Source organism: Lepidochelys olivacea (genome assembly GCF_965140295.1).
Source record: "Lepidochelys olivacea isolate rLepOli2 genome assembly, chromosome: 3".
Lineage (NCBI taxonomy): Eukaryota > Metazoa > Chordata > Testudines > Cheloniidae > Lepidochelys > Lepidochelys olivacea.
In genome coordinates, this window is record NC_140413.1 from 153,027,288 (window position 1) to 153,052,720 (window position 25,433).

The 25,433-nt window shown below is 45.1% G+C and overlaps 1 protein-coding gene across 5 annotated transcripts in view; it reads left to right on the forward strand.

Moving 5' to 3' along the window:
* The window catches only part of DAAM2 (dishevelled associated activator of morphogenesis 2), a 243,607-nt gene that overhangs the window by 179,506 nt on the left and 38,668 nt on the right, over positions 1-25,433 (forward strand). For 4 of the 5 annotated variants that reach the window (XM_084623282.1, XM_084623281.1, XM_084623283.1 and 1 more), the window contains 9 exons: positions 1,615-1,681; positions 2,497-2,614; positions 4,453-4,591; positions 6,060-6,118; positions 6,534-6,718; positions 7,968-8,285; positions 16,098-16,205; positions 19,378-19,410; positions 21,797-21,903. In XM_084623282.1, the coding sequence (XP_084479408.1) occupies positions 1,615-1,681; positions 2,497-2,614; positions 4,453-4,591; positions 6,060-6,118; positions 6,534-6,718; positions 7,968-8,285; positions 16,098-16,205; positions 19,378-19,410; positions 21,797-21,903 (1,134 nt within the window). The remainder of the gene's footprint in view (positions 1-1,614; positions 1,682-2,496; positions 2,615-4,452; positions 4,592-6,059; positions 6,119-6,533; positions 6,719-7,967; positions 8,286-16,097; positions 16,206-19,377; positions 19,411-21,796; positions 21,904-25,433) is intronic. The other variant, XM_084623284.1, reaches the window with a different exon arrangement.

The window sequence follows — 25,433 nt, forward strand, 5'->3', positions numbered from 1 at the left end:
GATTCCTTCAAACCTCAGTATGGCTGGGAATACTGTGAGTGAGATTTCTACTCAAGGATCAAACCATGACATGCTGCAACCTGACACTTTGTATAAATACCTGGTTAAATCCAATTGCCTCTCATGAAGGATAGCAAAGGAGCCTCAAGTCTTTGACTCAGAATATGGAAGTATGATGCTGGAATTCTCCTTTTACACACATACCCCATTGTATTAGCACTACTGGGCCAGATTGTGCTCTTATGCTGGTCACAAGCTGGCCAAATGGCTGAAGTCAACGGTGTTACTCTGGATTGACACCATTGTATGTGAAATGAGAATCTGGCCCACTAGAATAGTGATATTTGTTATCCAGTAACCAAGGATGTTCAACAGGAAGTCAGTGTTGCTGCTGCATCTCACAAGTTACAATGGAGCAAGGTTAGACAAAGAGAGCATGGAGCCCTGGGGGCTAGTGCAATTTGAGGACCCCAAGCACTATGACAAAATCCCTTGTGTTTAATGGAATACTTGAAATTCTCTGTGCTACATGTCATATACAGAATGAGATTATTCCAGCAGTCTGGCAAGCAAGCAGGGCACATGGATTTCCCCCTTATGCAGTGAGTGATATGTCAGTGAAGATACAGCATGTTATATGCCTATTGTGACAAAGTTCCTGCTCTACCTTGGTGGGTCTTGCGCTTATTGACAGATTTGCTTGCCTTGGAGCTTCACGGTAGCCCTCAGCTTGGCTGTTTTTCTGAACCTACAGTCCAGGTTGACTCCTCTTGTGTTTGACCAGGAGTTGGGAGGATTTGGGGGGAACCTGGGCCCGCCCTCTACTCCGGGTTCCAGCCCAGGGCCCTGTGGAATGCAGCTGTCTAGAGTGCCTCCTGGAACAGCCGTGCAACCAGCTACAACTCCCTGGGCTATTCCTCATGGCCTTCTCCCAACACCTTCTTTATCCTCACCATAGGACCTTCCTCCTGGTGTCTGATAATGCTTGTACACCTCAGTCCTCCAACAGTCAGTGTTCTCGCCCCCAGCTCCTCACATGCACACCACAAACTGAAGTGAGCTCCTTTTTAAAACCCAGGTGCCCTGATTAGCCTGCCTTAATTGATTCTAGCAGCTTCTTGATTGGCTGCAGGTGTTCTAATCAGCCTGTCTTGTCTCCAGAAGGTTCCTGATTGTTCTGGAACCTTCCCTGTTACCTTACCCAGGGAAAATGGACCTACTTAGCCTGGGGCTAATATATCTGCCTTCTGTTACTCTCCTATAGCCATCTGGCCTGACCCTGTCACACTATTTTATTTTAATTTTTAAGCTCTAAAAGCAACAATCACCTTGACATAGAGACTTAAATGGGGATTATCAACTTGTTGAACCCCAGGCAGTCCACTCTTCCCAGCTTGTCATTAAGCCCCATTAAATACCCTGTCCTCTGAGCATGACAGAGTAAATATTCCAAGGTGTCTGGACAGTCCCATCATTTGGGGGGTTGCCTCATCAAACCTCCATTATCGCAGCCCTCTGTCAGGGAATGGAGTGCCTCTTCTCCCCTGCCACAGCTTTGGTCCAGGTGAGAGTTGTGCCATGTGAGTTGGTTGGATTTGTTTTCCTCTTTTCTAGGCACTTAGATTTCTTTGAGATGGTGAGAAATGAGGATGATCTGGAACTTGCCAAGCGGTTTGATGTGGTGAGTTGCCTATGTGGGAGCTAGAGTTGCCAGAGGCTGAATATCTGCTTTGGCTGCTGAATGCAAAAGCCTGCAACTTTCCCAAACAGTCAGCAGGGAACAGCCATGGCTGCTAAAGGGATGGTGAATGCTCTTTGCTGTTTCTCATGTACAGAATGGGGATAGTACACGTGAACAATGAAAACATTAAACACTGCCATGACTCCTGCCAAAGGGCTTGGACAAAAGCGTTTTCCTCTCTGCATTGTGCAGAGTTTTCAGGGACGGAAGAGGGCTGGGGTGGTGGGAACTCATTCTCAGTAGTCCTGGGCCTGAACCAAAATTCTGGATCCAAATATGCCCTCGCTTTGAGAGAGTTCAGCTCTGGGCGTAGCTCAGACCCATCTCAGAGTTTTCCAATAACAAAACCCAGGGTACGTTTCTGAAGGCTGTCACCTGGGAGGTTGTGGAGACAGGGTGGCATTTTAGAGGAGATGGGGAGGGGTAGGGCCACAAATGTTGTAGGGAGGGGAAGAGTAGATGGAGCAAGGTCAGAGGTATGTCGTCCCACCTTTCCAGCCTCCCAACCCTTTTGGGAACTGTTCCTTACTGCCACTGCAACCAGGTGTGGCAGTGCAGATCCCAAAGGCCCAGCTGACTCCCTATCTGCCAGCCCCCTTCTCACTGAAGCCCCTCTGCTGGGTCATCGCAAAGGGATTCCTGCCTTTTGCAGTCTGCCTATCTCTCTTGTTGAACAGTTTTCACTCCTGGATCCATCTTCCACTCTGTATGTTTCTCTTCCCCTCTCTCTCATGTTATTTCTCTGCCTACTCCAGATTCACATTGATACAAAAAGTGCCTCTCAGATGTTCGAGATGATCAAGAAGAGATTGAAGCACACGGACGCCTATCCCTATTTGCTATCAGTCCTTCAGCATTGCTTGCAGATGCCTTGTGAGTACATCCCTGCTTCCTGGGGCAGAGGGGAGTGGGAAGCCTTGATATAAGAAAGGGACAATAGATCACAGGAGGAAATGCACTTTCTCTCTGATACAGCAAAGGCTTGTTCAGACATTGTGGGTGAAGGAGCTAGGATTTGACACTGACCCCAACCAGTGGATTTTGGAAGCTAACAAATGGCATCTTAACTCTCTGCACTTTCAAACAAAATTAAGAAGTTGGGGGCCTCCCAGCTTGTCACAAACTAAGCTTTTTTGGGGGGGGGTTAAATTAAAAGTTTCAAAGGAGAGAGATAGAGCTCTTGTGCTCTGGGTCTGGGAACTCCCAGGCGTGGGTGCCATTTTGAATTTTATCACAACTCAATAAAGAATTTAAAAAAAATCAAATCAAATCTTTGTTGCCCATTGATGGGAAATCTCCCAATAAGCATGTCTTTGGGCTGCTGTCTCATGGCAATACATCAGGCTCTCAGACCCTAACCAGAAAACCAAATCAGCATTTTCTTTTTGAAGGGTATGATATCAATGGGTTCTTAAAGTTATTTGATTAAATAATCAATTGGTAATTACTGATTGATGCTTTCAAAGGGTAATGGCCAGGAAAGAGCCTTTAGCAAGATCATTATGCAACTGTTTAACCCAGCTCTTTTAGGAAAGAGTCCTGGGGAGTGGTTTTAGTAAATTTCACCCAGGCTTGAGCAGTGAGACTGAGAAGCTTAGCAAGGAAGGTGAGGGTAACCCTCCTGATGTCTTACCAAGAGGCTACATGCAGAGCACTATTGGGCACCTGCTGGATTTAAAAGTACAGTCACCCACCTAGCAGTTGTATGACAGTCAATTCTTTAATGTGGTACAAGACAGCACATATGCTTTGGGGCTCAGGGTGAGCCCAGAATGTGCTACCAGAGGAGGGCTAAACTTGATAGGAATGTTGTCGGGTTAGAGGTACAGTTCAGCAGTTTTGAAGTATTTAATAAAAACGTATGGGTATTTAAAGGGCCAGACTTTGAAATCCATTGGGCCAATCTGCAGTGCATTTCCTGCTGTTGTGTGTACACTGTGTATATTCCTATCCAAGATGGGTCCTGGCTCCTTCAATGCATACCAGAGGGATCAGGGGGTTTTTTGTTTTGTTTTTTTTAACACATTGGTAACTTTTTTTATAGCTTATGTGCACAAAGTTTTATTGAATTGAATTACAGATAACTGAGTATGCAAATTGTGAATATAAATATTTGTAAAATGCCTGGTCACTATGGTATCTAGATACTCCCCTCCCCCCACACAAAAATCCTCCCCCAGCAAGTAGCAAAGTCACAACTCTGACCTATGGAGACACCTCTGTAGGTGCATTTCTGCACACACTTACCTGATCTGCAGTAGAAATATGCAAAAAGAACAGGAGTACTTGTGGCACCTTAGAGTAACAAATTTATAGTTGGTCTCTAAGGTGCCACAAGTACTCCTGTTCTTTTTGTGGATACAGACTAACACGGCTGCTACTCTGAAACCTGTCAGTAGAAATATGGAATTTGAATGTGCAAATTAGGTGTATGATTGTGCATGCACTTTTCACACTAGTCTGATTTGATAGGATTTTACACCCTTGTTGCTCACGTGCAAATGACAATACAAGGCGCAAGATCGTGCAGAACCAGGACCGATGTTCTATAATTTACCTGCAATGTGGTATGCCTTCCCCATCCCCAACTGTTTTGTTAAGATGGGTAAAAAGAAAGCAAGGAACATTGGCCTATTGTCTGTGGAATACAGGGATTCCAAGCACCTTCGGATATTAATATCAACCCTTGTACATTGGTGTTTCTCCTGCAGATAAGCGGAATGGGGGACATTTCCAGCAGTGGCAGCTGTTAGACCGCATACTACAACAAATCGTTCTTCAGGATGAGAGAGGGGATGATCCAGATATAGCTCCACTGGACAACTTCAATGTCAAGAACATCATTAAGATGTAAATTGTGTTAATTATTCTTACTTAATTCTGTTATCCAGTACTTTAGGTGTAAATGCCACTTAAACAAAATACCAGGTCCCTGCACTGAGGATCTTACATCTAGATTATATTTTATTGTAATCTGTTATAAATTTTCTAGTTAATTGCTTTCCAAACTGTAGCCTAATCTGTTCCTTATTTTCCAGGGTATGTTTTACTTTCCTGTGCTCTTTGAGTTCTGTTAGCCTTAGAGCTGGTGGAAAATCAAGGAAGAAAAGTCATGAAAAGTTAACAAAATTGTTTTTTTCTTTTTTTCAAAGTGTTGATGAAAGTTTCATTGACGTTTTATGAAACTTGACCCGCTCTACTTAGATCTTCTTCATCAATGGCTTTGGGTTAATTCAGGAAGATTTCAAATAACATAAAGTAAATCAGCAGCCAAATAGCATAAATAACTTTTATCTCTCCATAAAATATCTGCTCCCTCCCTCAACCGCACGTGGTTTTGGCCAGTGGCTCTCCAGTTACTTCATTCTGTGAGCTGCTTCATGTGAGAGAGGTGGTCACATGAGCCGTCCCTCCTCCCAACTCTTCTCCCGTGCACCCATTCCTTGTGCTGCACTATACCTTCCAATGCCAAACCGTTTGATTGTGCAGCCCACCAGCATGACCTCTGGGGACCGCCCACAGCCCATGAGCTGTAGGTGGAAAAACTCTGGTATAGACACTAAAGTGCTTTGCAATACTTTGAGCATAAACTCCTATATAGAACTACATTCTATTCCATTAACAATTATACAGTGTCTTCTGTGAGCCAGAGCTAATTTCTCATTAGCTGTTTTGAAAAATATGCTGTAGTTGACTTCCTTCTCTCCATCCTGACATGGGACCTCATTGTAGACCTTGCGCCTGGTCTTTTTTCATAGTTGCTCCTTCTGTTGCATATCTAATCACTCCTTCTCCTGAGTGTTTTCTTTCACTAGTAAGAAATGGCCATGGCAGTCTGAGGTATTGGCATTGTCTGGCAATTGATACATTATCTAAAATGTAGCCAGCCTCTCTTCTCTGAGTTGTAGGTGGCCTTTTTATTGCACTTTTGCAGTTTTTTGTTTTTTGGAGAGTCAGCTGTAGTGACCAGCTGTAGTAATAATTTAGCCATGAGGGCTGTGATAAAAGTAAATGTCATGCTGCCAGGACATCCACTTACCACAAAAGGGATCAAGAAGGATTTTCTCTTCCCCCCCACCCCCTCATGTATAGCATTAAACAATAATGAAGGCACATTAAGGGCCAATTATATCATCATCTGTAGCATCAGGTATTGTCTACTGTGGGTAGCAGGATACTGAACTAGATAGACCACTGATCTGACCCAGCATGGAAATACTACAATTCAGCAAGTTGTCTTTTCCAGTCATTGTTCATTGTGGCCCACAGGGCTGGATGGCTCAGAATAGACCATAAATAATCTGGTTTCATCTTTCAGGCTGGTGAATGAGAATGAAGTGAAACAGTGGAGGGATCAGGCGGAGAAATTCAGAAAAGGTACATGGTCTCTCTCTGTTTGAAGAACTGAGGGAGATGTCCTGATTTAACCACACAATGATAGACTGTAGAGATGGAGATGACCTTTTTGATCCTCCAGTCCATATCCCCATGGGACAATGCTTGTTTGGTCCTAGTAGTATATTTCCCAATGCCTTCTCTAGTCTAGTTTTCAAATGGCTCAAGTGATGGGGCTTCCACAAGTGATTATTCGACAGCTGAAGAAGCCTCTGTCAAGTAATATATACTGAAAATCAGTCTACATATTCCTTGGCCCAGTTTCATCTCGTTGCTCCTGGTTATAACCCCCGCACCCCCACCAGTTTGCATTATTTATCTCAATCTAGCTCACATCTCCTTAGAGAGCTTTCATGGGTTTTGCTTAATCAGTCATGCTTCCTCATTCTGTCTGTAGAACACGCAGAGCTGTTGAGCAGACTGGAAAAGAAGGAAAGAGAATGTGAGATAAAGACCCAAGAGAAAGATGAAATGATGAAGACATTGAACAAGATGAAGGACAAGCTACAGAAAGAATCCTTGGAACTGCGCCAGACCCGGGACCAAATGACAGACCTGGTAGCTCAATTCAATGAGTTCTCGGTATGAGGTTGAGACTTTTCTTCTCATCCTTTAACCCTCAGAAGCAAAAGAATAATGAGCAAAGGCACAATAACGATGAATTGTCTCTCTCCCCCCCCACCCCCATACCAAGGGAGTCTGAGTATATAGCTACAAAGGTGGAGGCTTAGGATAGGTCTGCGCTGCAATCAGAAGTCTGATTGCAGCATGGATAGACATACCTGTGCTAGCTTTACCCATGCTAGCATGGCTAAAAATAGCAATGAAGACATGGCTTCAGCATAGGTTGTACAAGCACACTGAGACTCTTGGGTGTGTACTTGCATTGCTAGCCTGTGCTGATGCCCATGCTGCTGCATCTCCACAGCTATTTGTTGCTGTTCTAGCTTAATTAAAACTAGCACCGATATGCCAGCCCATGTTGCAATCACACCTCTGATTGCAGCATAAAGGCTGCATAGGCCTGCATTATGGACCAGGGTATGTGCCCTGGTAAAATATGCAGGGATCAGTGCCCACAGGTCTATAGATCGTCTGTCCCATTCTTTCTTTGTAATTGCCCTCTTCATTTAACCATGCACAAAAAGCCAAGGGGTGTGTGTCCCTTCCCACAATGCGGCAGATGTCCATAATTTGTGTTGAAACCCCGAAATGGAGCATGTTTGCCCCTCACCCCCAGAGATGGCTGGAGAAAGGCAAACGTCACCAGTTACACAGGTATAGGAAATGGAGGTGACACATACTGCTTGTGGTGCCCCTGGAGGGACTGCAGCTGCTTCTGCACTCTGCAGGCCTAACTTTTCCAGCAGCTACCTCCTGCTTGGTGCAGCGCCTTTCTCACTCCTAGCATGCCTCAGCCTCCAGGTGCCCAAATGCAGCCCTTAGAAGCGAGTCACCATGGATAGGGGCTTCTCTCCTGTCTTTGTTAGTGGGGTTAGTTGGCATGTATTCAGTATTTCAAAAATCATGCATCAGCCCCCCAAAATTCATGAGATCAGAAGAAAAATAGATTTTGCCTTTTCTTTTTTTTACTGGCTCTGTATTTTGAGCATTTTAAGGGTCACATTTTCAAGCTCTTTTCTGTTACCACAAGGGCTAGAAATTTACTCTTTGACTTTCAAATGAAAGTTGAGATTCTCCCTTATCACAAAACTCTGCAATCTGGGGCCTTAAGAAAAACACCAAATATTGTGAGAGAGAATCATATCAGTTGGCACCATGGAGTTATTGTACATTTTAAACATCCTCTGCTTATTCTTTTGTTCTCCAGCAAGGAGGTGGCATTTCCTTCCCACCCCCTCCTCCACCCCCTCCTGGTGGCCCATTAGCTTTGCCCTCCTCTCTGATGATGGAGTGTTTGCCCCCGCTGCCACCCCCACTCCCATTCTCCAGCAGCCCCCCTCCACCTGCTCCGCCACCTCCACCGGGAGGGCCACCTCCCCCACCTGGAGCCCCTCCTTTCTTCAGCCTGGGGATGATGCCCCCTCCCACAACCACCTTCAGCAGCAGCGGGACCAGCCTGAGGAAGAAATCTATCCCACAGCCTTCCCACCCACTGAAATCCTTCAACTGGGCCAAACTGAATGAGGTAAGACACCGCGGCATCCTTAACAGCAGCCCCATCCTTCCTAGTCAGGCATTACCGCAGGTTGGCTGGTGTCAGTGGGGAGACGTTCAGGGTGTCTGAAGTTGATGCCTTAGTGTGTCTCTTCAGACCAAGGTTGTTGCCCTAAGGGAGGGCATTGTATTCTCTTCCACAAGGTTTCATGGCTACCCTGGAACCCTGTGGGTTTGAACCATGTATATTCCCAGCAGGCCCTAGTGTAGGGCTTCAACAATGAACCTCATCCCAATGGACTGCATTATCGTGACCAAGGCACAGCCTAGACTTTCCTGCATCAGATCCAGGTGTATCTATAACTAGGAGAGCAGCCACAGTGGCTCTTATGACATAAACCAGAACCAGGTGTCCCCTTGGCTAACGCATAGAGCTAGCCCCTTTCTACAGACTCCCATCAGGGAACAAGAGCATCCCTATTGTGTGACCAGCTAGCATGTTGGGGGCAGAGCATAGGGCAGATGTTGCAGAGTTGACTTCTAAATTAGCCTACATTACTCTGTCAGGGGCAGCCTCTCAGAGGGAACAGTGGCCCGTCACTGTCATCACTCACATCATCATGGCCATATGTGGACTCACCTCTGCCCCTCTCACAGTTAGACTCGCAGCTTATTGCCTTTACTCTCCATCTTAGTAGGAGCATTCCTAAGAGACGGGGCAGTGAGAAACGGAAAAGAATTCAAATTGACTGTTGCACAGCTCACTCCTTTTCTGCCACCCCCTGCAGCCACTCCCACCCCTCTGCTTCTCCCCCTCCTGCTGGATTTTTTTTTCTTCCCTTCTCTTTTGGGTGTTTTTTTTCCACAGATTAAAAAAAGTGTCTGTGTTGAATTTGGATAGCTGCCTAGAAACCCACGTTCTTTTTTAGACTGAAACTCACCCGGGGCCCAACTCAGGCATTCGGAATGAGTGTCTGGGGACCTCTGGAATGCCACAAGAATTCACTCTCTCCTCTTTTCTTTAAAATAAAACTAAGTGAAATATTTGCTGCACCGTCTGTGCTTGTCTGTCAGGACCACGTGGGGGTGTGGGAGAGAATGTAAGAGTGGGGATTTATTTTCCTTTTTAGAACATGGGGCTTAATGCGATGAAGAAAAGAAATAACAATACATGTATTTTTTTTTAAAGCAAGAGGCACAGGTGTTTCTGTTTAGTGCACAGTAACCATAGGCTTATCCTGCCCTCTGGTTAGGAGTGGAGGCAGCTGTGCTAATAAAATTGAAGGGCTGGGTGGTGAGGTGGGTAAAAGATGCTATTTTGGGGAATGTGGAATGGTTTGGGGAGGTGCAGGGGGCAGGATGTTCCTATGGGAACATTTGTCAGTGTTCATGTTTCGACTTAGTGAGCTCTCTGTAAATCCCAGAGATTGTGATGCTGTCAGTTGGAGGGTAGCTGAGACAGTTGTTTTCTGTGATGAAATGTGCCCCATAACTTGATGCTCCTCACTACAAGGGAGAAGGGACATGTTTGAGCCATCTCCCTCAGAGCTGGTAGGTTCCCCAAACCGCTACTGGGCACTTCCTCTCTGCTCATTGCTGTGGGGAGTAACTTATGGATTTTAATCCTACCCTCTGAACCCAGAGTCAAGCCAGACCAAGGCTAGTTTAATGGGATCATCTTTAGTTTTATTTATTTGTTGGCATTTCTATGGTGCTCATCCCTGCAGTCTCTAAGTACCCCACAAATACTAATTTATTAAGCCTCACAACCAATCCACCTTGTAGGAGGTGGTATCTCTATTTTACAAATGGGGAAGCTGGGGCATAGAAATGTTTATTATTATTTGTATCACAATAGCACCTAGATTCCCCAGTCAAGATCCAGGGCCCATTATGCTAGCTACTCTACTCCATCTATTGTGCATTATGAAACTACTGAGCTGTTTTCTATCTCTTGTTATCTAAGCACTTGGCAATAATTATCACATCCCACAATTCTCATGGGCATTCCAGGAAAGGGAATTCACCCAGCGCTCAGCTGGAAGATGTTTGTGCTTTGAGGAAACTGCACCAGCTTACGAACAATGACTCATTAATTCACCCTGAGACACATAACCTCTATTAGCTTTGTTCTGAATTGATGACTGGTGTCAAAGACACTTTGATACCATAGACTGAGCTCCCGTTAATGCCTTCCACACTGCAACTCCATTCCAGTACTACAATACTGTTTGTTGGAAGCTACTGGTTTTAAAAAGGATGGGGAAGAGACACTAAGCATTGCAGTGTGGCCATTGTGAACTCCCAGGAAGATTTCCTTCTTTGCTCCGAGACTGAAAATGGGGGTTGCTTCCCCCACCAGATCTTTCCATCCTGGGTTTTACACAAGGCCTATGGCATGCTGGGACTGGATATTTGCTATTCGTTCAAATCCACATCTGGAGCCAAGCTTTCAGGGTGTTTAGATCTGGTCCATATTTTGAACTGTCTGTCTCTTCTCTGTATCTTCATAAGTACTAGTATATTAATTTGAAGCTACCAGAGTAACTGGTTTACTTGCCTACATCTGTTCCTGTTCTCTGCTGGCCAGATACTATCAAATGGACTTGCCCAGTTAGGAGTCCTCCAACTTCCAGTAGTGGCTCTACCAAATGAGCTGAAAGGGAGTCTCTCTGTAGTCAAACCCAGCGGGAGCTGTGCTGAGATTGCCTCATCAGGAAGGCTTTTGTTCTGCGTGTACCACAACATCTCCTGTGTGAAAAGAGCCGTGCAAATAACTTCCCACATAGTGGGGAAAAAAATCACATAGCGACCAAAAGAATTGTTCACCTGAGGCTGAATTTTTCCACAAAAACATGAAACTGTTGCTGCTGTGAAAATGACAAATTTCCACTTGTGGTGGATTCGTGATAACGTGGTGGATTTCCTTGTGAAAAGTTGTAGTTGCTGATGGAAAATGGCAAAAAATATACTTCTCTACAGGTTATTAATATGGATGGAAAAACCAGTACTTTTGCACAGATATTCTCAGGGTAGAATCTTTGAGTGTTCTGCTTTGATGGGGACACTGTAATTTCTTGGAGAGCTCTGTTCCATGGGGGTACTACTGAAATCAGTGGAGATTCTTCCTTCCTACGGAAAGTGACACACGGGGTTCTTCAGTAGACAGCTCCTTGAACCAGTATGAATGCCATGGCCAAAAGAGTGATCCCCAAATGGGTCCCAGAGTGAGGGGATCCTGCCACTTGGGACTGGCCCTTTTAAAGGGGGATGGGTCTCCACCCGTGACACAGCTAGCTCTCCTCCCCAGGTGGGGAAAATGAAGGTCATGTGATCTGAGTGTCATGTAACTCAACCTGACCTAGCCAAGTGGAGAAAGGGGAAGTGTTGCCAGCAGATGGCTGCAGAAAGGTTGAGAGAGCCAGAGGAAAGGACAAGGCAGGCCGTGGCCTGTGAAAGACCCTAGATAAGCAGGCATTGGGGGTGGGGTGGGATGGGGGGGTGGCTCTTCAGGAAAGAGCAGGCAGCAACTCAGACAAGCCCAGGAGGGAAAGATGGAAAGGAAGGAGCTAGGGAAGGGCTGAAAACCAAGCTGAGAGGGTGGGCAGAAAAATTAGAGGAAAGAAGACGGACCCCCTTGGGAAGGAGCCATGGACTAGTTTGAGACTGGGGTGCAAAGGCTTTGTGTGTTGTCCAATTTCAAAAACAAACAAAGGAACTCTATTTCCCGGGAAAGGGAGGACTTGTGTTAAGGCTTTAGCCTGAGGCCCAGGTTACAACAGCAAGCCCCTCTGGCATCTGCTGAAGCAGGCTGAAAATGAGAAACTGAGACAGGGCTGCTGCAGAGCCACCCCAGGCCATGAGACGGCACTGTGGAGGTTGCCACCCTGTTACAGAACTACATGGGGGGATAGGGTTGCATCATCTCGCCCTGAAAATGTTCTCTGTTGTCTCAGGTGGTTCTTTGTCTCAGATTTTGCTTTGCAATGAAACAGGGCAAAGTAGCTGTTAATCAAAACCATGCCTCCCTTCCAAAAAAAAAAAAACCCAAAAACTGAAGCTACATTTTGCTCAAAATAGGTTTGTTTACATGGGTAAAGAGATCCATTATTAAGAGGGGAAAAATCCATTTTTCACCACGTTTTCAAGCTTGCAATGAAATGTGAAGAAAAAAATCAAATTTCAAGCAGTTTCACCTTTCGGTTGTGAATAGTTTGCATGCATCTAGTGGTTGCCTGTCCTAAAATTCACTGGACATTCACAGTTTTCACAGGTTTTTCTTGACTTGTAGGAGAACTATAGAGTCCTGAATGTGTCTGGAGCCTCCCAAAGCGAAATCATGGCTCACTCATGCTGTGAAGTTATGTTGATGCATGATGGAGTTTGATGACTTGGAAACAGCTGGCAGCCATAACGGAGGACAAGGCTGTATGGACCACCTGCCCTGTGGAGCCCCTTGCTTTGTCATCTTCGTAACCCTCTGGGCAAGCAGCAGACTGTGCTTCATTTCAAACACACAAGTGCGGAAATGAAGTGACTGCAGGAAGGTTATAAATATAATACACCAAAAGTCCATGTCAGTAGAGCAAATGCTTTATTATGACTCATCCTGACTAATCCCATGTTTCTCCAACTACCCCACTTCCCACCATTTCTTAGCTAATCGCTAGGGGATCCTGGGAAATGTAGTTCCTGGGTTTAGTTTCTCAGTGTGGGCCAAGACTTGTGCAAAGCAGAGAAACCACAGAGCTTGGCAGGCTTGTAACAATTTAAAAAAAAAAAAGTAAAGAATTTTTTATTTTTAAATTGCTAGTTAGGGACCATAAATATTTTTATGGAGCTGAGGGAATCATTTATCATAGCAACCACACTATGTAAGTCTGTTTCTCTTAAAATGCTCAGTCTCTCTGGCCAATGACAAGAAGCTATCAGCCAAGCAGCAAGAGCACAGCAGAAGAAATAGTCTAGCAGCCCTCTGCAGCTTTTCAAGGGTCAGTCTCAACACAAGAATGGAAGGGAGAGCCACTCCGTGTGTGCCCTCAGTGTTCTGCTGTTCTGCCCCCACCTCTCTGCAGAATGGCTTCCTCAACTGCTCTGTGGTATACTTTTTCAACACTTAAGCTGGGCTGTCTGGGATTGAAGTTCTTTTGTTCATGACATACAGACTGTCCCAGCCTTGGATGTGTCTTTATAGGTTCATGTAGTATAAAACCAAGAGATGGGCAAACCAGCTTGGATGAGCCCAGACCTGGTATGAATGTCTTCTGAAATCAGAAGAAGTAGGGGTAACTTTCTGTTTTGCTTTTTTATTTTTTTCTGGGGAAGCAGGTGACTGGGGTGATGCTCCCTTTGTAGTTGTTTTTCCCAGGCAGATCAGAAATCCACTGAGAATTGCCTCCCTCCCATGATCCTTCTAGCCACAAGGAAAAAGTCACAAAACTATTGGTGAGCCTGTTAGATTCTGGGTTCTACTCCATACAGGAAGGTTTCAAGGGCTGTGATGACCCTCACCCACAGTGCTTTTCCTCCCTCTGTTTATGCATCAAGAGAGGAAGGGTGTTTGTTTTGCTTTGCACCTTCTCACCTTGTTAGGAATTTCCTCCAGACACTTCAGTGCCTGCTTCCCCCCCCCCCCCAGCTTTTTTTTGGTCCCCACATCAGCTGTTTTTCCTGCTTCCTTGAGCCTTGTGGCTTACAACATTTCTCTTATTCCTCTAAGGAGTGTGAATGGGAAGTGGAACCTGTTCCTATAATGACATGTTAACACACTTTGCTGCGTGGGTGAACCTTAGGTACTTCAGAGTTAGAGCCTGTTGGGGGCAGTTTCATTGGCTTTCCTTACTTCCTGTACGCAAGACGCCCTTGCTGGGCTGTTCTGCAGCGCCTTCACCTCCAAGACTTCCCCCAGTCCCTTTTATATTTCTATCTTTCTATGTAGTCTGATCTTTTTTCACGTCAACAGGGTGCTATTGCACTCACATTGCCCTGGAGGGACAACATTTGGGGAGGAGAAGGTATTTCAGTCTCCAGGGGCTGTTCAGTCCATGGTGCCTCTCTTGTGACTGCAAGAAACAACAAAATCCTTTTCCTAGCTTAGAATGGCAGCTGGCCTTAAAATTCAAAGGCTTTCAAAATCTCCCTTGTTCCAGTGCCAGTGGAGAGCATAAAGAACGAGGAGTACTTGTGGCATCTTAGAGACTAACAAATGTATTTGAGCATAAGCTTTTGTGGGATAAAATCCACTTCATCGGATGCATTCAGTGGAAAATACAGTAGGAAGATATCTACACACACACACACATACACACAACATGAAAAAATGGGTGTTGCCATACCCACTATAACAAGAGTGATCAATTAAGGTGAGCTATTATCAGCAGGAGAAAAAACCTTTTGTAGTGATAATCAGGATGGCCCATTTCCAACAGTTGACAAGAAGGTGTGAGTAACAGTGGTGTGGGGGAAATAGCACGGGGAAATAGTTTTACTTTGTGTAATGACCCATCCACTTCCAGTCTTTATTCAAGCCTAATTTAATGGTGTCCAGTTTGCAAATTAATTCCAATTCAGCAGTGTCTCGTTGGAGTCTGATTTTGAAGGGTTTTTTTTGTTGTAATATTGCGACTTTTAGGTCTGTAATCGAGTGACCAGGGAGATTGAAGTGTTCTCTGACTGGGTTTTGAATGTTATAATTCTTGACGTCTGATTTTTGTCCATTTATTCTTTTACGTAGAGACTGTCTGGTTTGGCCAATGTACATGGCAGAGGGGCATTGCTGGCACATGATGGCATATATCACATTGGTAGATGTGCAGGTGAACAAGCCTCTGATAGTGTGGCTAATGTGATTAGGCCCTATGATGGTGTCCCTTGAATAGATATGTGCACACAATTGGCAACGGGCTTTGTTGCAAGGATAGGTTCCTGGGTTAGTGTTTTTGGTGTGCGGTTGCTGGTAAGTATTTGCTTCAGGTTGGGGGTCTGACTGTAAGCAAGGACTGGCCTGTTTCCCAAGATCTGAGAGTGAGGGATCGTAGAGCATGTAGTTGTGAGAAGGCTTCTGCCCCCCCGCCCCCCAGCCGTGTTGGTGACTCCCTCTTTCATGCTAACCACCTACCGGACAGGGGAAGTCTGCCATACGTTGAGCTGCCTTCACCATTGTGACTGTCAGTGCTGTGGTTTGAGAGGTTGGGATACAGATCACATCTGTTTGAGAGCTGTGGGTATCTTCTGGTGAGGACAGGGGAGCCCATCCAATAGGAGATGATTTGCCTTTAAAGATTGTGAGAGAGTCACTTGGGGGGAAAACCTTGAAGACTCCTTGATACCGTTCAGGGTGTATTCCACACCCACTTAAGGTTTGCAGCAAGGTCTTGTGAAATCTGCAGCTGGAGAGAATTTTGTCTGGGATTTCCCACACATTAGAGTCCTTGCTACATTTCCTTCTTATGATGACAACCTCTGTTACAACATGACCATGTTCATCTGCAGCAATTGCCATTATTGGAAGGAAATGTCCCCATGGGATCTTCAGTGGTATCTGCGATGATGTATTCTAGTCTTGGAAAGTGGCATTTTTAAAGGGGGATTGATGTAATGCAAATTTCAAAATGCCTAGGTTAAAAAACCAGCCCCATTAAGTTGTATTAATGTTTCTCTTTGGACTAGAAAACTCTCCGACGTCTTCCAGAAACAAAACATTTCCCCAAAATGACAGCAGCATCCTGTGCTGTGCCAAGTCAATACAATAGCTGGGTCTGCCTTGCTGGAATTGGGTGTGCTTAGCTACAGATTTTCACTGTGATTTGTCTCCTGAACATATGATTTTCTCTTTGGATTGTAGGAGAAGATCCATGGCACAATCTGGCATGAAATTGATGACTTAAAGGCTTTCAGGGTGCTGGATCTGGAGGATTTTGAAAAAATGTTCTCTGCTTATCAAAGACACCAGGTAAGGGAGGGGCTCTTTTCCCCCAGCATTGCAGGTCTTGAGTTTTCTGAGACTCTGGATCAGGATGGGACACATTAGTGACTGGACCCTTCACTGGCACTAGTGGGGATGCGGGGAAACCAATAGGGGGCTACTTCTGCTTGAGAGTTTGGTGCTCCCTAGAAAAGCACAAGAGTGGGGAGGTGGGTGGGGAACTGTTGGCCAAAGTACAGCATGCTGTTGCCTTGATATTTAATCCAAATGTGTAGCCCTTGGATACTACAGATCCCAGCAGGTAATGTTCTGATTTTGATCTGAGCAGCAGCTAGCTTCTGTAAAGCTCTTGAACTTTGTATTCAGTGTTCCTAATCTCTTTCTATCTTTTTTTCCTCCTTATTCCTCCAGGGTAAAACTCTGGGCAGCTACAGAGTATTGAGCTATGTGACCAGAATTAGCTGTGTTTTGCTTTCTCTTTTTTCCAAACAACATATTGGCCAAACTGGCTGAGTTACAGAATCTGTCCAAGTTACAGATTATGACACTAACATCATACTTTAACAGCAGCCATTTATTAGAAGGTCTTTTTTCCCCTCCTCCTATTCTTGGAAAGCGAGTCACCTGCAATCTGTCTGCTTCCCAGGAATGAGATTCAGCAGGAATGGGACTGTACTTCTACCTCCTTCCCTCCCCCAGATTTCTCTAGCGTTTGGAATGTGTTCAGGGAAACTTCCTTGCAACACTGTAGAATCAGGCCATTGCTCCTGAGTTTGAAGACACACACAGAGAAATGATAGCTAGAAGCTATTTTGATGCTTAAACATTGCCCCCTATAGTGCTGCAGAATTACCAAGTAAACTTAGCTGGCTTTGTTCTCTCACTCTTCTCTCGTCTGTTTAATTCTTCATCCAGTGCTAAACATATAAATTATATTAAAATTATAAACATACTAAAATAACTTGCATAGTCTGATTTAATGGCACAAACTTAAGGACTTTAGTCCAGGCTTCCCTTCCATCTTTAGCCGGCACCACTGAGTCTACACTAGGTATCAGACTTCTATTATTAGGCAAACTGGTTCCAGTGAAAGAACTAACCTGGGTATCATATCTCCAGTCATCATAAAAGCAGTTTTAGCAGAACTCTTCCAATTTGCTAACCCAAAGATGTCTAGATGAGCATCCCAACTTGGAAGCTTTTGAGGTTCCAGTATATGATGGGAATGTTGCACTTTGATCCTCATTCTGACCCTGCAAATACCTTGACATTTCAGTGGGGTTGCTAGGATTACTGATTTCAGAGTGGTAGTCGTGTTAATCTGTATCAACAAAAAGACAAGGGTTACTTGTGGCACCTTAGAGACTAACAAATTTATTTGAGCATAAGCTTTCGTGGCCTAAAGACTGACCAGAACTGTCCTAATTTTGGGATGTTCAGAATAGGCAGATTTGCATGAGAAAAGACCCTCAAAATATCCTCCTGAGGAATTTACTCCGCAATAAGAATCCAATTTGCTAAGACTAAAGTACATGAAATTCATTCCTTGTCCATGGCTGGCTTTAGGCATTTGCAATAACCACAGCTGTGAGGGGAACCCTGAATCAGTGCCGAAATAGGCAGTTGCCATCTGTACGTGTTAGCAGCCATAACAGCAGCAAGACACCATCACAATGCAGTGGTGTTGCATCAACACATGACATCAAGATGTAAACATTGGAGCTTCATCACTAGGAAAGACCTTCCAAAGTCTTGCCTCCTTTGGGCCCCAGAATCTAAAGCCAAGGCTGTCCTTGTCTGCCAACTCTTAGTTAGAAACATAATATTTATGGCTGCATTACCAACCACTGAAAAGCAGTTTGGCCTGTTCAACCATAATCCAACCTGACCCTAACCCCTTCCCACTGGAATGGAGCCATCCTCTGAGAATGACCTCCAGGAGTCTAAAAATGGTCCTTTTGAACCTTATAAAAATACTATAGTACTTTATAACAGCCCCAGACACTGCAGTATCACTGATGTAAGATATACTAGTGTAGAATACCGTAGTATGTTTTTGTACTAAAGGTTATTGACTGTATTCCAGCTTTGGCTTCAGTTTTACACATTTTTTCTTTAAATATTCCTTTGTTTCTTTAAATAATATTTCTTCTTTCATCTACATGCATCCCAATACAAACTGGATTCCAATCAATAAGTCCTCACCATTTTTTTTAAAGCCAAGCAACCAAAGTTCCTCATGAATTAAAATCTGATCAGAACTTTTCCAGTTGATTCACACTTGGTCTTTTCTTCCTTTTTATTGTTGGAAATACTCCACTCTGGCCAACTATGTGTTTACTCTTGACTTTTCATGAGTTCATGACTTTTAAACTTCATCCAAATATCTGTGAAGAAAAATGTCAAAGTAGATCTCTGCTCTTTTTTGCATTTGAAAGAGAAAGTGAGCCTGTAAATAAGTCATTTCTTTCTTTTGCTGCTATTAACATGGTCTTAATATATTTTTCCAGTTTCATTTGTTAAACTGCTTCATTTTTAAAGACGAAAGGATCTGTTCTCCTCTCCCTTGGCCCGTGTATCTCCTGCTGGTGCTGTGGGCAGAAGCAGTGTTGTGTCCAGTGAATGAGCATTGGACTGAGAGGCAGGTCTCTTGGACTCCTCTCCTGGACTCTACCACTGACTGTTTGTATGATGTTGACTAAATCACTTGAGCTCTCTGTGATTTAGTTTGCCTGTCTATAAAATGGGGACAATACCAAATGCAGAAGGGTGTCATGAGCCTTTAATTATTTAGTGTTTGTAAAATGCCTTGAGATGCTTGGATGGAAGTTGCTCTAGAAGCACAATGAGTTATGATTAATAATGGGGAGCTATGTACATGCATAAGGAGAGGAGAACAGAGCCTGGAGTGTTAACCTTGGCAGCTCTTTGGATAAGGACTGTGGCCTAGATTTTCAAAGGTATCGAGGTGTTGCTCCACTCAGCATTGCAAGCTCAAGTACCATTGACTTTTCATGAGCAGGGCAGTGCTTAAATACCTTTTCACAATCTAGGCCTATGTTATTTGCAAATAATTTTATTCTCTTAGAAAACTGTGTATGGCTAAAATCTGCCTCTTTGTTAAACTTGGTATCTTTATCTCCGTGGCTAATGTTTGGCATGTTTCCTTCTCTGTTATTTGCGGCTGCTGCCTGCATAGGACCTGCTAACTAACCCCTCCTCCTGTAAGCAGGTGAGTACCACTGTCTGCCTCCTAAAAAACAAACTATTGGCTTGCAAGATTCTCCTGTGGCATGCAGACCAAAGGCAACAGAGAGCACCATGCAAATAAGGGGCCCTGTGCTCATCTAATGCTCAATTTTTTTTCAACAGCTCCTGCCTGGGTGGGGAGGAGGTACAAGGAGCTCCCCTTCTTGCATTTATCTGGGGTGGGAGGAAGCTGAACACAAGCGTCATCCTTTCACTCAACTGTATAAAATGTGGAGGTCTCGGTCTGGTTTCTATGGACAGGTGACCGCATCATGGAAACCCCATCAGTGCAGCTTGCCCTCATTGGTCCCCTTCTTGACCGTTTTTAGCAGAGAGCCCAAGGAACAAATGGGACCCAGAATATGAACTCCTTCTCAACCCTAGCAATGCTTTCTGCAGTTCAGTGTGTGACACACCACGGTAGGGCACTGTGGGGAAAGTTTACACTGACCTGCCCACACCTGCTTTGGAGATTACTTCAGTCTCCAGGCCTATCACTTCAGGTCCCCTTCACCAGCCACAAAAGAGTCAATAAAGAAAGGTTTCTGTCTGTGGGGCAGGAAGATGATGCTGAAGCTTGAGTTGGGAAGGAGGCTTAAGGTCATTTGACAGTGACCCTTCAGGGCAATTGAGAAGGTAGATGAGAGAGGGGTCTGGTTCAGTCCACCTTATTTGGGAGTCTCATAGTCCTCAAAGACCAGGAGGAGAGACAGAATTGTGTGCGAGTGAGGTGAAGAAGTTCAGGCTCCCTTGTCTACTCATCGCACTATGGCCACCTTAAATAAAATCAGAGTAGAGAACACTTCAGAGGAAGGCATAGCTTTCAAAAATGGTTTTGTTCTGCATTTCAGGCCCCACTGTCCTATAGTGAGTCCTGGTCACCAAGTCCCTTCCCAGAAAGTCCTATAAGAACCTTGGCCACCAGGGGAAGCAGATATATGGTTGTGGTCAGCTCATTATTTTTCAGCATGTTAAGGGACAATAAGGGTTAAGGTTGTGTGGTAGAAACAACTCCCCAAGGCAAGTTTCTTAGGTTGGGATTTTCACAAAAGCATAAGGGAAATACTCCTGATGGGAGCCTTATCCTTATGGCTATCTGGAAAATAGGCACATCAGTTATTTCTCTGCTATGTGAGAGTACTAACTAGGGCCTTTAAGTAGTTTGGAGATGAAAAGTTTTAAAGAGGTCTGTTCTAGACATGCCTGTGCACAGTTTCCATTAGCCATATTCAGAGTCATACAAGCCCTTTGAGAGGAGAACAGACTCACTAAGCATCTTTGTGTCTCAAGTCCTGGTTAATTCGCCATTACTAGTGGACAATGACAACTGCAGGGTGCTGGTTGCAGCTCTCTTATCCTCTGCTGCCCTGCAGAAGCTAGAGCTGCAGGGAAGGGCTACTCTGCAGCTGGCATAAGCTCCCTAACAGACCTGACTCCAGTGGAGGATCAGGGCTAGTGCTAACCTGCTCCAGCATGCCCCTTCCTGCCCCTGACTCAACCCTTTCCTTTTCCTTACGCTGGGGTCTGGAGGGCAGCGGACATCAGAGATGGTTATGCTGCCTCTGCCAGTGTCATACCTGTAGAGATTTCCCCAAGGGGGAATTCTCCCGGGTCAGTTTCTGGCCTCGGTGGGCTGGAGAATCTGGCTCTGAGACACCACGGGGAATGCTCCTGCTGAACATCCACTGGGCATTGATTCCCATTTTTGTGTGGCGAGTACAGCTGAGTGACTCCAGGGAATTCCGCTCATCATGTCGTTTGTGTGTTTCTTGGCATCCCTCTCTCAATGAGAATTTGGCAGGCCTGTGTTCCAATGGTGAATTCAATAGTTAAGAGACAATATAAGGACTCTTATCCAACTGGGATGCAACCTTTCCACACTGCTGGGCAACCTCTACTGCAGGCACTTCCTCCTGGAGGCTGTTCAGGCTTCTGAATAGACCTGTGTTCCTGGGGATATACACACGCAACTGCACTGCACCATAATGCACCCGGTTCTGCTCTCATATTAATGTTACACCAATGTAATACTGTTGATAGTTACTCCTGATTTATGATGGAGTGAGATCAGAATCAGGTCCAATGCCTGAAAGTTAGGATGATCCTGCACAGCTAATGATGATCAGCATTTGTTTGACTAGTGAATTGCGGGGGGGAAATCTGTCTGAGTCCCTCCTCCTTTAGAAATTGATTTCTGGCACTTCCTATCTCCTATTCTGCCTCCTGGATTAATCTCCCCACAAGTTCAGCGCTAGTGGGTTAGGCTGGGCTGTTGCCCAATATACTTGGTTTATTCTGTGGGTGTTGGCTAGAGAGAAGAGGAAGCAAAAACAGGGCATTGATTATTTTTTCTGTCTGGTTACTTGTAGAAAGAGATGGGCTCAACTGAGGACCTATACTTGTCCACACGGAAGGTTAAAGAGCTTTCTGTTATTGATGGCCGAAGGGCTCAGAATTGCGTCATTCTCCTCTCCAAGTAAGTATAGTAGCTATGAACTCACGGTGTATAGCATGGTTCATGTGTGTAGAGGCAAAGATAGATCCAACACAGACATCCAAATACTCACTGAGATCAACCGTGGACACCTGCACATGCACGCAGATGTATCCACACCCAGATGAGACGAGTGTCTGCCTATGTGGAATTGCATCCACTCCTGGAGGCCCCAATGCATTTACAGGTTTGCAAACACCTGGCAATCCAAAACACAGGCACTCCACAGATCTATATCGAAACACAGGCAAGTAGATAGACTCTCAACTGCCATAAACGCACACAAACAAGTGTGTGTGTGGGGAATGTGGCCACTGTGCAGCCAACAGTACGTGGGCTGTCCCATAATGGTGCACACTGTGCGCCATATGTGTCATTTGGCAGCAGTTTTTCTGTTACATTCTTCTTTGCATATTGCTCTGAGAAACCCTTTGGGAGCACACCAGACACCTGAAGGATGCTGGCAGATCCAATATATCTATCTTCAGCCTCTCTTCCCCCGCATCCTCCCCCTGGCCTTTTTTTTTTTTTTTAATTGCCTTTGTGGGGAAGGCAGCGAATGTGAGAGACACTCAGGAATAAGTGTTTGTTACTTGTGCCTTTAGCTGTTAAGGGCCAGCAGGTGCTTTTGCATCCTCCATATCCTCCTGCAATGACCTTTGTGTCCTCATATGCTGTGTATCTGGGCTATATGCACACCTTGCATGTCCTTTGCCAACCATTCTAGACTAGGCTGCAGGTCTGTTGCTAAACAGGTCTGGCTCAGCACTAAGCTCTGCACAAGGAGACTCCCCTTGCTACAAGAGAGGAGAGGAGCGTCAACAACTGGGGTGGAGATAGCTTTTGGGGCAGCACTCAGAAAAAATCATTCCATTGCTCAGCAGGAAGTGCAGGTTAATAAGTGTGAGAACCCCCCCCCCCCCGAAAGCTAACCATTAAACGCAAAGCTGCAGCTAGCAGAAATGGAGCCCGTTCTTTCCATTGCTTGGTGAAACCCACTGAGGTTCTCATTATGCTTCTTAGGTGACATTAGTCGGCCTGTCAGCAAGACACTCTCTGCCCCCACATTCCCAGTGAAAGGGGTTGGTTTACAGTTTTCTGTCTGCAATAGTTGCCTGTGCACGTCATTGGTAGCTGGCAGGGGGTTGTTTAGGATTTTCATTCCATTGGACAGATCTGCTGATGTATCTGGGTCCCAGATTAGTTCTCTTAAGCATGTGGAATGTATATTATAGTGATGGGGAAGGATCCCAAGGTGAGAGCCTGTTACTTGGGTTGTCGACAAGAGATTTGGGTTGTTTGCGCATCTTTCTTTTTCACACGCTTAAGTTCACTGTAACCTGGTTAAAGGCACCAGGGTGAAGCTCCAGGGACTGAATCTGTGTTTCTGTCCAAAGAACAAGGACAGCTTGGGCGCTAGCTTTTCCCCCATCCCTTGTTCTGCTCTGCTCATGTACCTCACACCTGACCTGGGGGAATTCTCTGAGAGAGTGAGAGCAGAGGTCATTCTCCAGGCCTTGTCGTCTTCTCTTCCCCAACTGCTAGCAAATGGGCCTTAGGGAATGGTTCTGAGATGTGGACACTTGTATTCTAGGAATTAGGCTGAGAGTCATCAGCTCATTTCACATGGTCCACCAAACTGTCCTCAAATGAGCATGATTTTGAGTAGCTACTGATTCAGTTTGGATTCAAACTGGGGACCTGTTCCCCATTAACAACATCTCGAGATAAGTGGTGCCCACAGCAAAAGACATTCTGAGCCCCTTGTCTTAATAGAGAGGCCAAGGACTGAATGGGTCATGGAGAATGAACTCTCATTTCTTTCTTTGAGGAGGTCAGATTTGAACCTAGTGGATAGAGCAGTAGCAGGGGAAGCTTGCGGTGTGTTCTGTGCAACTAGGAAATACTCATCTCCAGAGCTATCAACCCAGCATTTTCCATGTGCATTAAATAGCCTAGAAAATAAAAATTTTATAACGGACAATGGGTGCTTTCTCTGAGTAAAGGCGGAGTAAGGACCTAACAATGTTCCCCGCCCCAAAAAGTTATTTTATTTAGAATTCACAGCTCCATAGTCTCCTCCCAACCTCACAATACCCACTTAAAACAAAAGAAGCAAAAATCTTTGGGCAAGAGGTTCCTTTAAATTCATGCCTTTCTGCTCCTCGGGCTATAGTCAGATTTACTTCCAAGTGCAGCATGTGGCTTTTTCAGGTTGATTGCAGACAATAATTAAAAGGGATTTTATCGTGCCTTTGCTGTTTCCTTCCTTCCCAGCCTCCACCAAGCCTTTGAAAATGAAATTCTCCAATCAGGGAAGGGGATCGGCATTCATGAGCATGTTGCTTTCCCTGCCCTCTTTGCAATGCATCTTATGCACACGCAGGCACGTGCAATCAGTGTTTTTGGTTTAAAAAAAAAATGCTCAGCAAACAGAGTGCATTGGTGCAATCCTAAAATCCAAAGCTGCAGCTCCGACTCTCAGGTTGCTGCAGTGCTTTCCAACAGCTGTTTCCAATTGCCTGTAGCTGTGCATACATCCCTGTAGTTTATTCCCCCTTTGTTTACACTAAACTGTCGTGTCCTTTAAAGTAAAATAGCTGTATGAGGTTTTTTCCACTACTCGAATTATTTTGTTTTACTAACACTGTGTTAGAAAGGATCAGGCAGAGCTCATATTTCATAGGGCCCAACGAGCCAAACCCTAGCGGGAGTGGGAAATAGCACTCACTCACACACAGCCCCCCCTCACACACACACACACACCCCTCTCACACACACCCTCACACTTCTCTCTCTCATATTTAACAAGACTATGGCAGAAGGGATTAACTGGGATAAATTAAAAGGGACGAAAATTGGAATGCTAGTTGATTTCCGTTGACATGGAAATTAGTTGGTAAATGTCCTTCAGTGTCACCTTCCTTCTTGTCCTCTTCCTCGTGAGAACTTTTTTTTTCCAGGCCATTTACTATCACTGAAACGTTGGTGTTTTTTCCAGTGCAGTGGGTGCAAGTCTCATGTTGTGGAGCCTGATGAGTCTAGATCCAAGCTCTAGTCCCTGTCAGATAGCTATAAGCCAACTGTAAAGGGCTCAGATAAGCATCCAAAATGCTGCTCTGAATGTTTCACAAGGTCAGTTTCTCGCATAGTGCTTCCAGTACGTCCCGTTTGAGCCAGGTCACAGGACCAACTCTCTCTGGTGTGTCCCGGCTCCCACCAGGTCCAAGGACAGCCTCTTCCAGGGTGTTTCTGACATGCCCCAGTTTCTGCCACATCAGAAATCAGCCTCCCTCATGATATTCCCAATATCCCCAGTTTCCACCAGGTCAGAAGTCTCTGGTCAGACTTCTGTGGCCTGGAACTGCTCGACTGTCCCTCTGGACCTCATCAACTCTCCACCTCTTTTCAGCTCTCAGCTGGAAATTTCTCTGCTCTTTTTTTGCCTATACCTTTTCTCTCTGTCTGTTCCTAGCGTCAGATTCCCTGCTTTTAATATGGTGTCCTTGCAC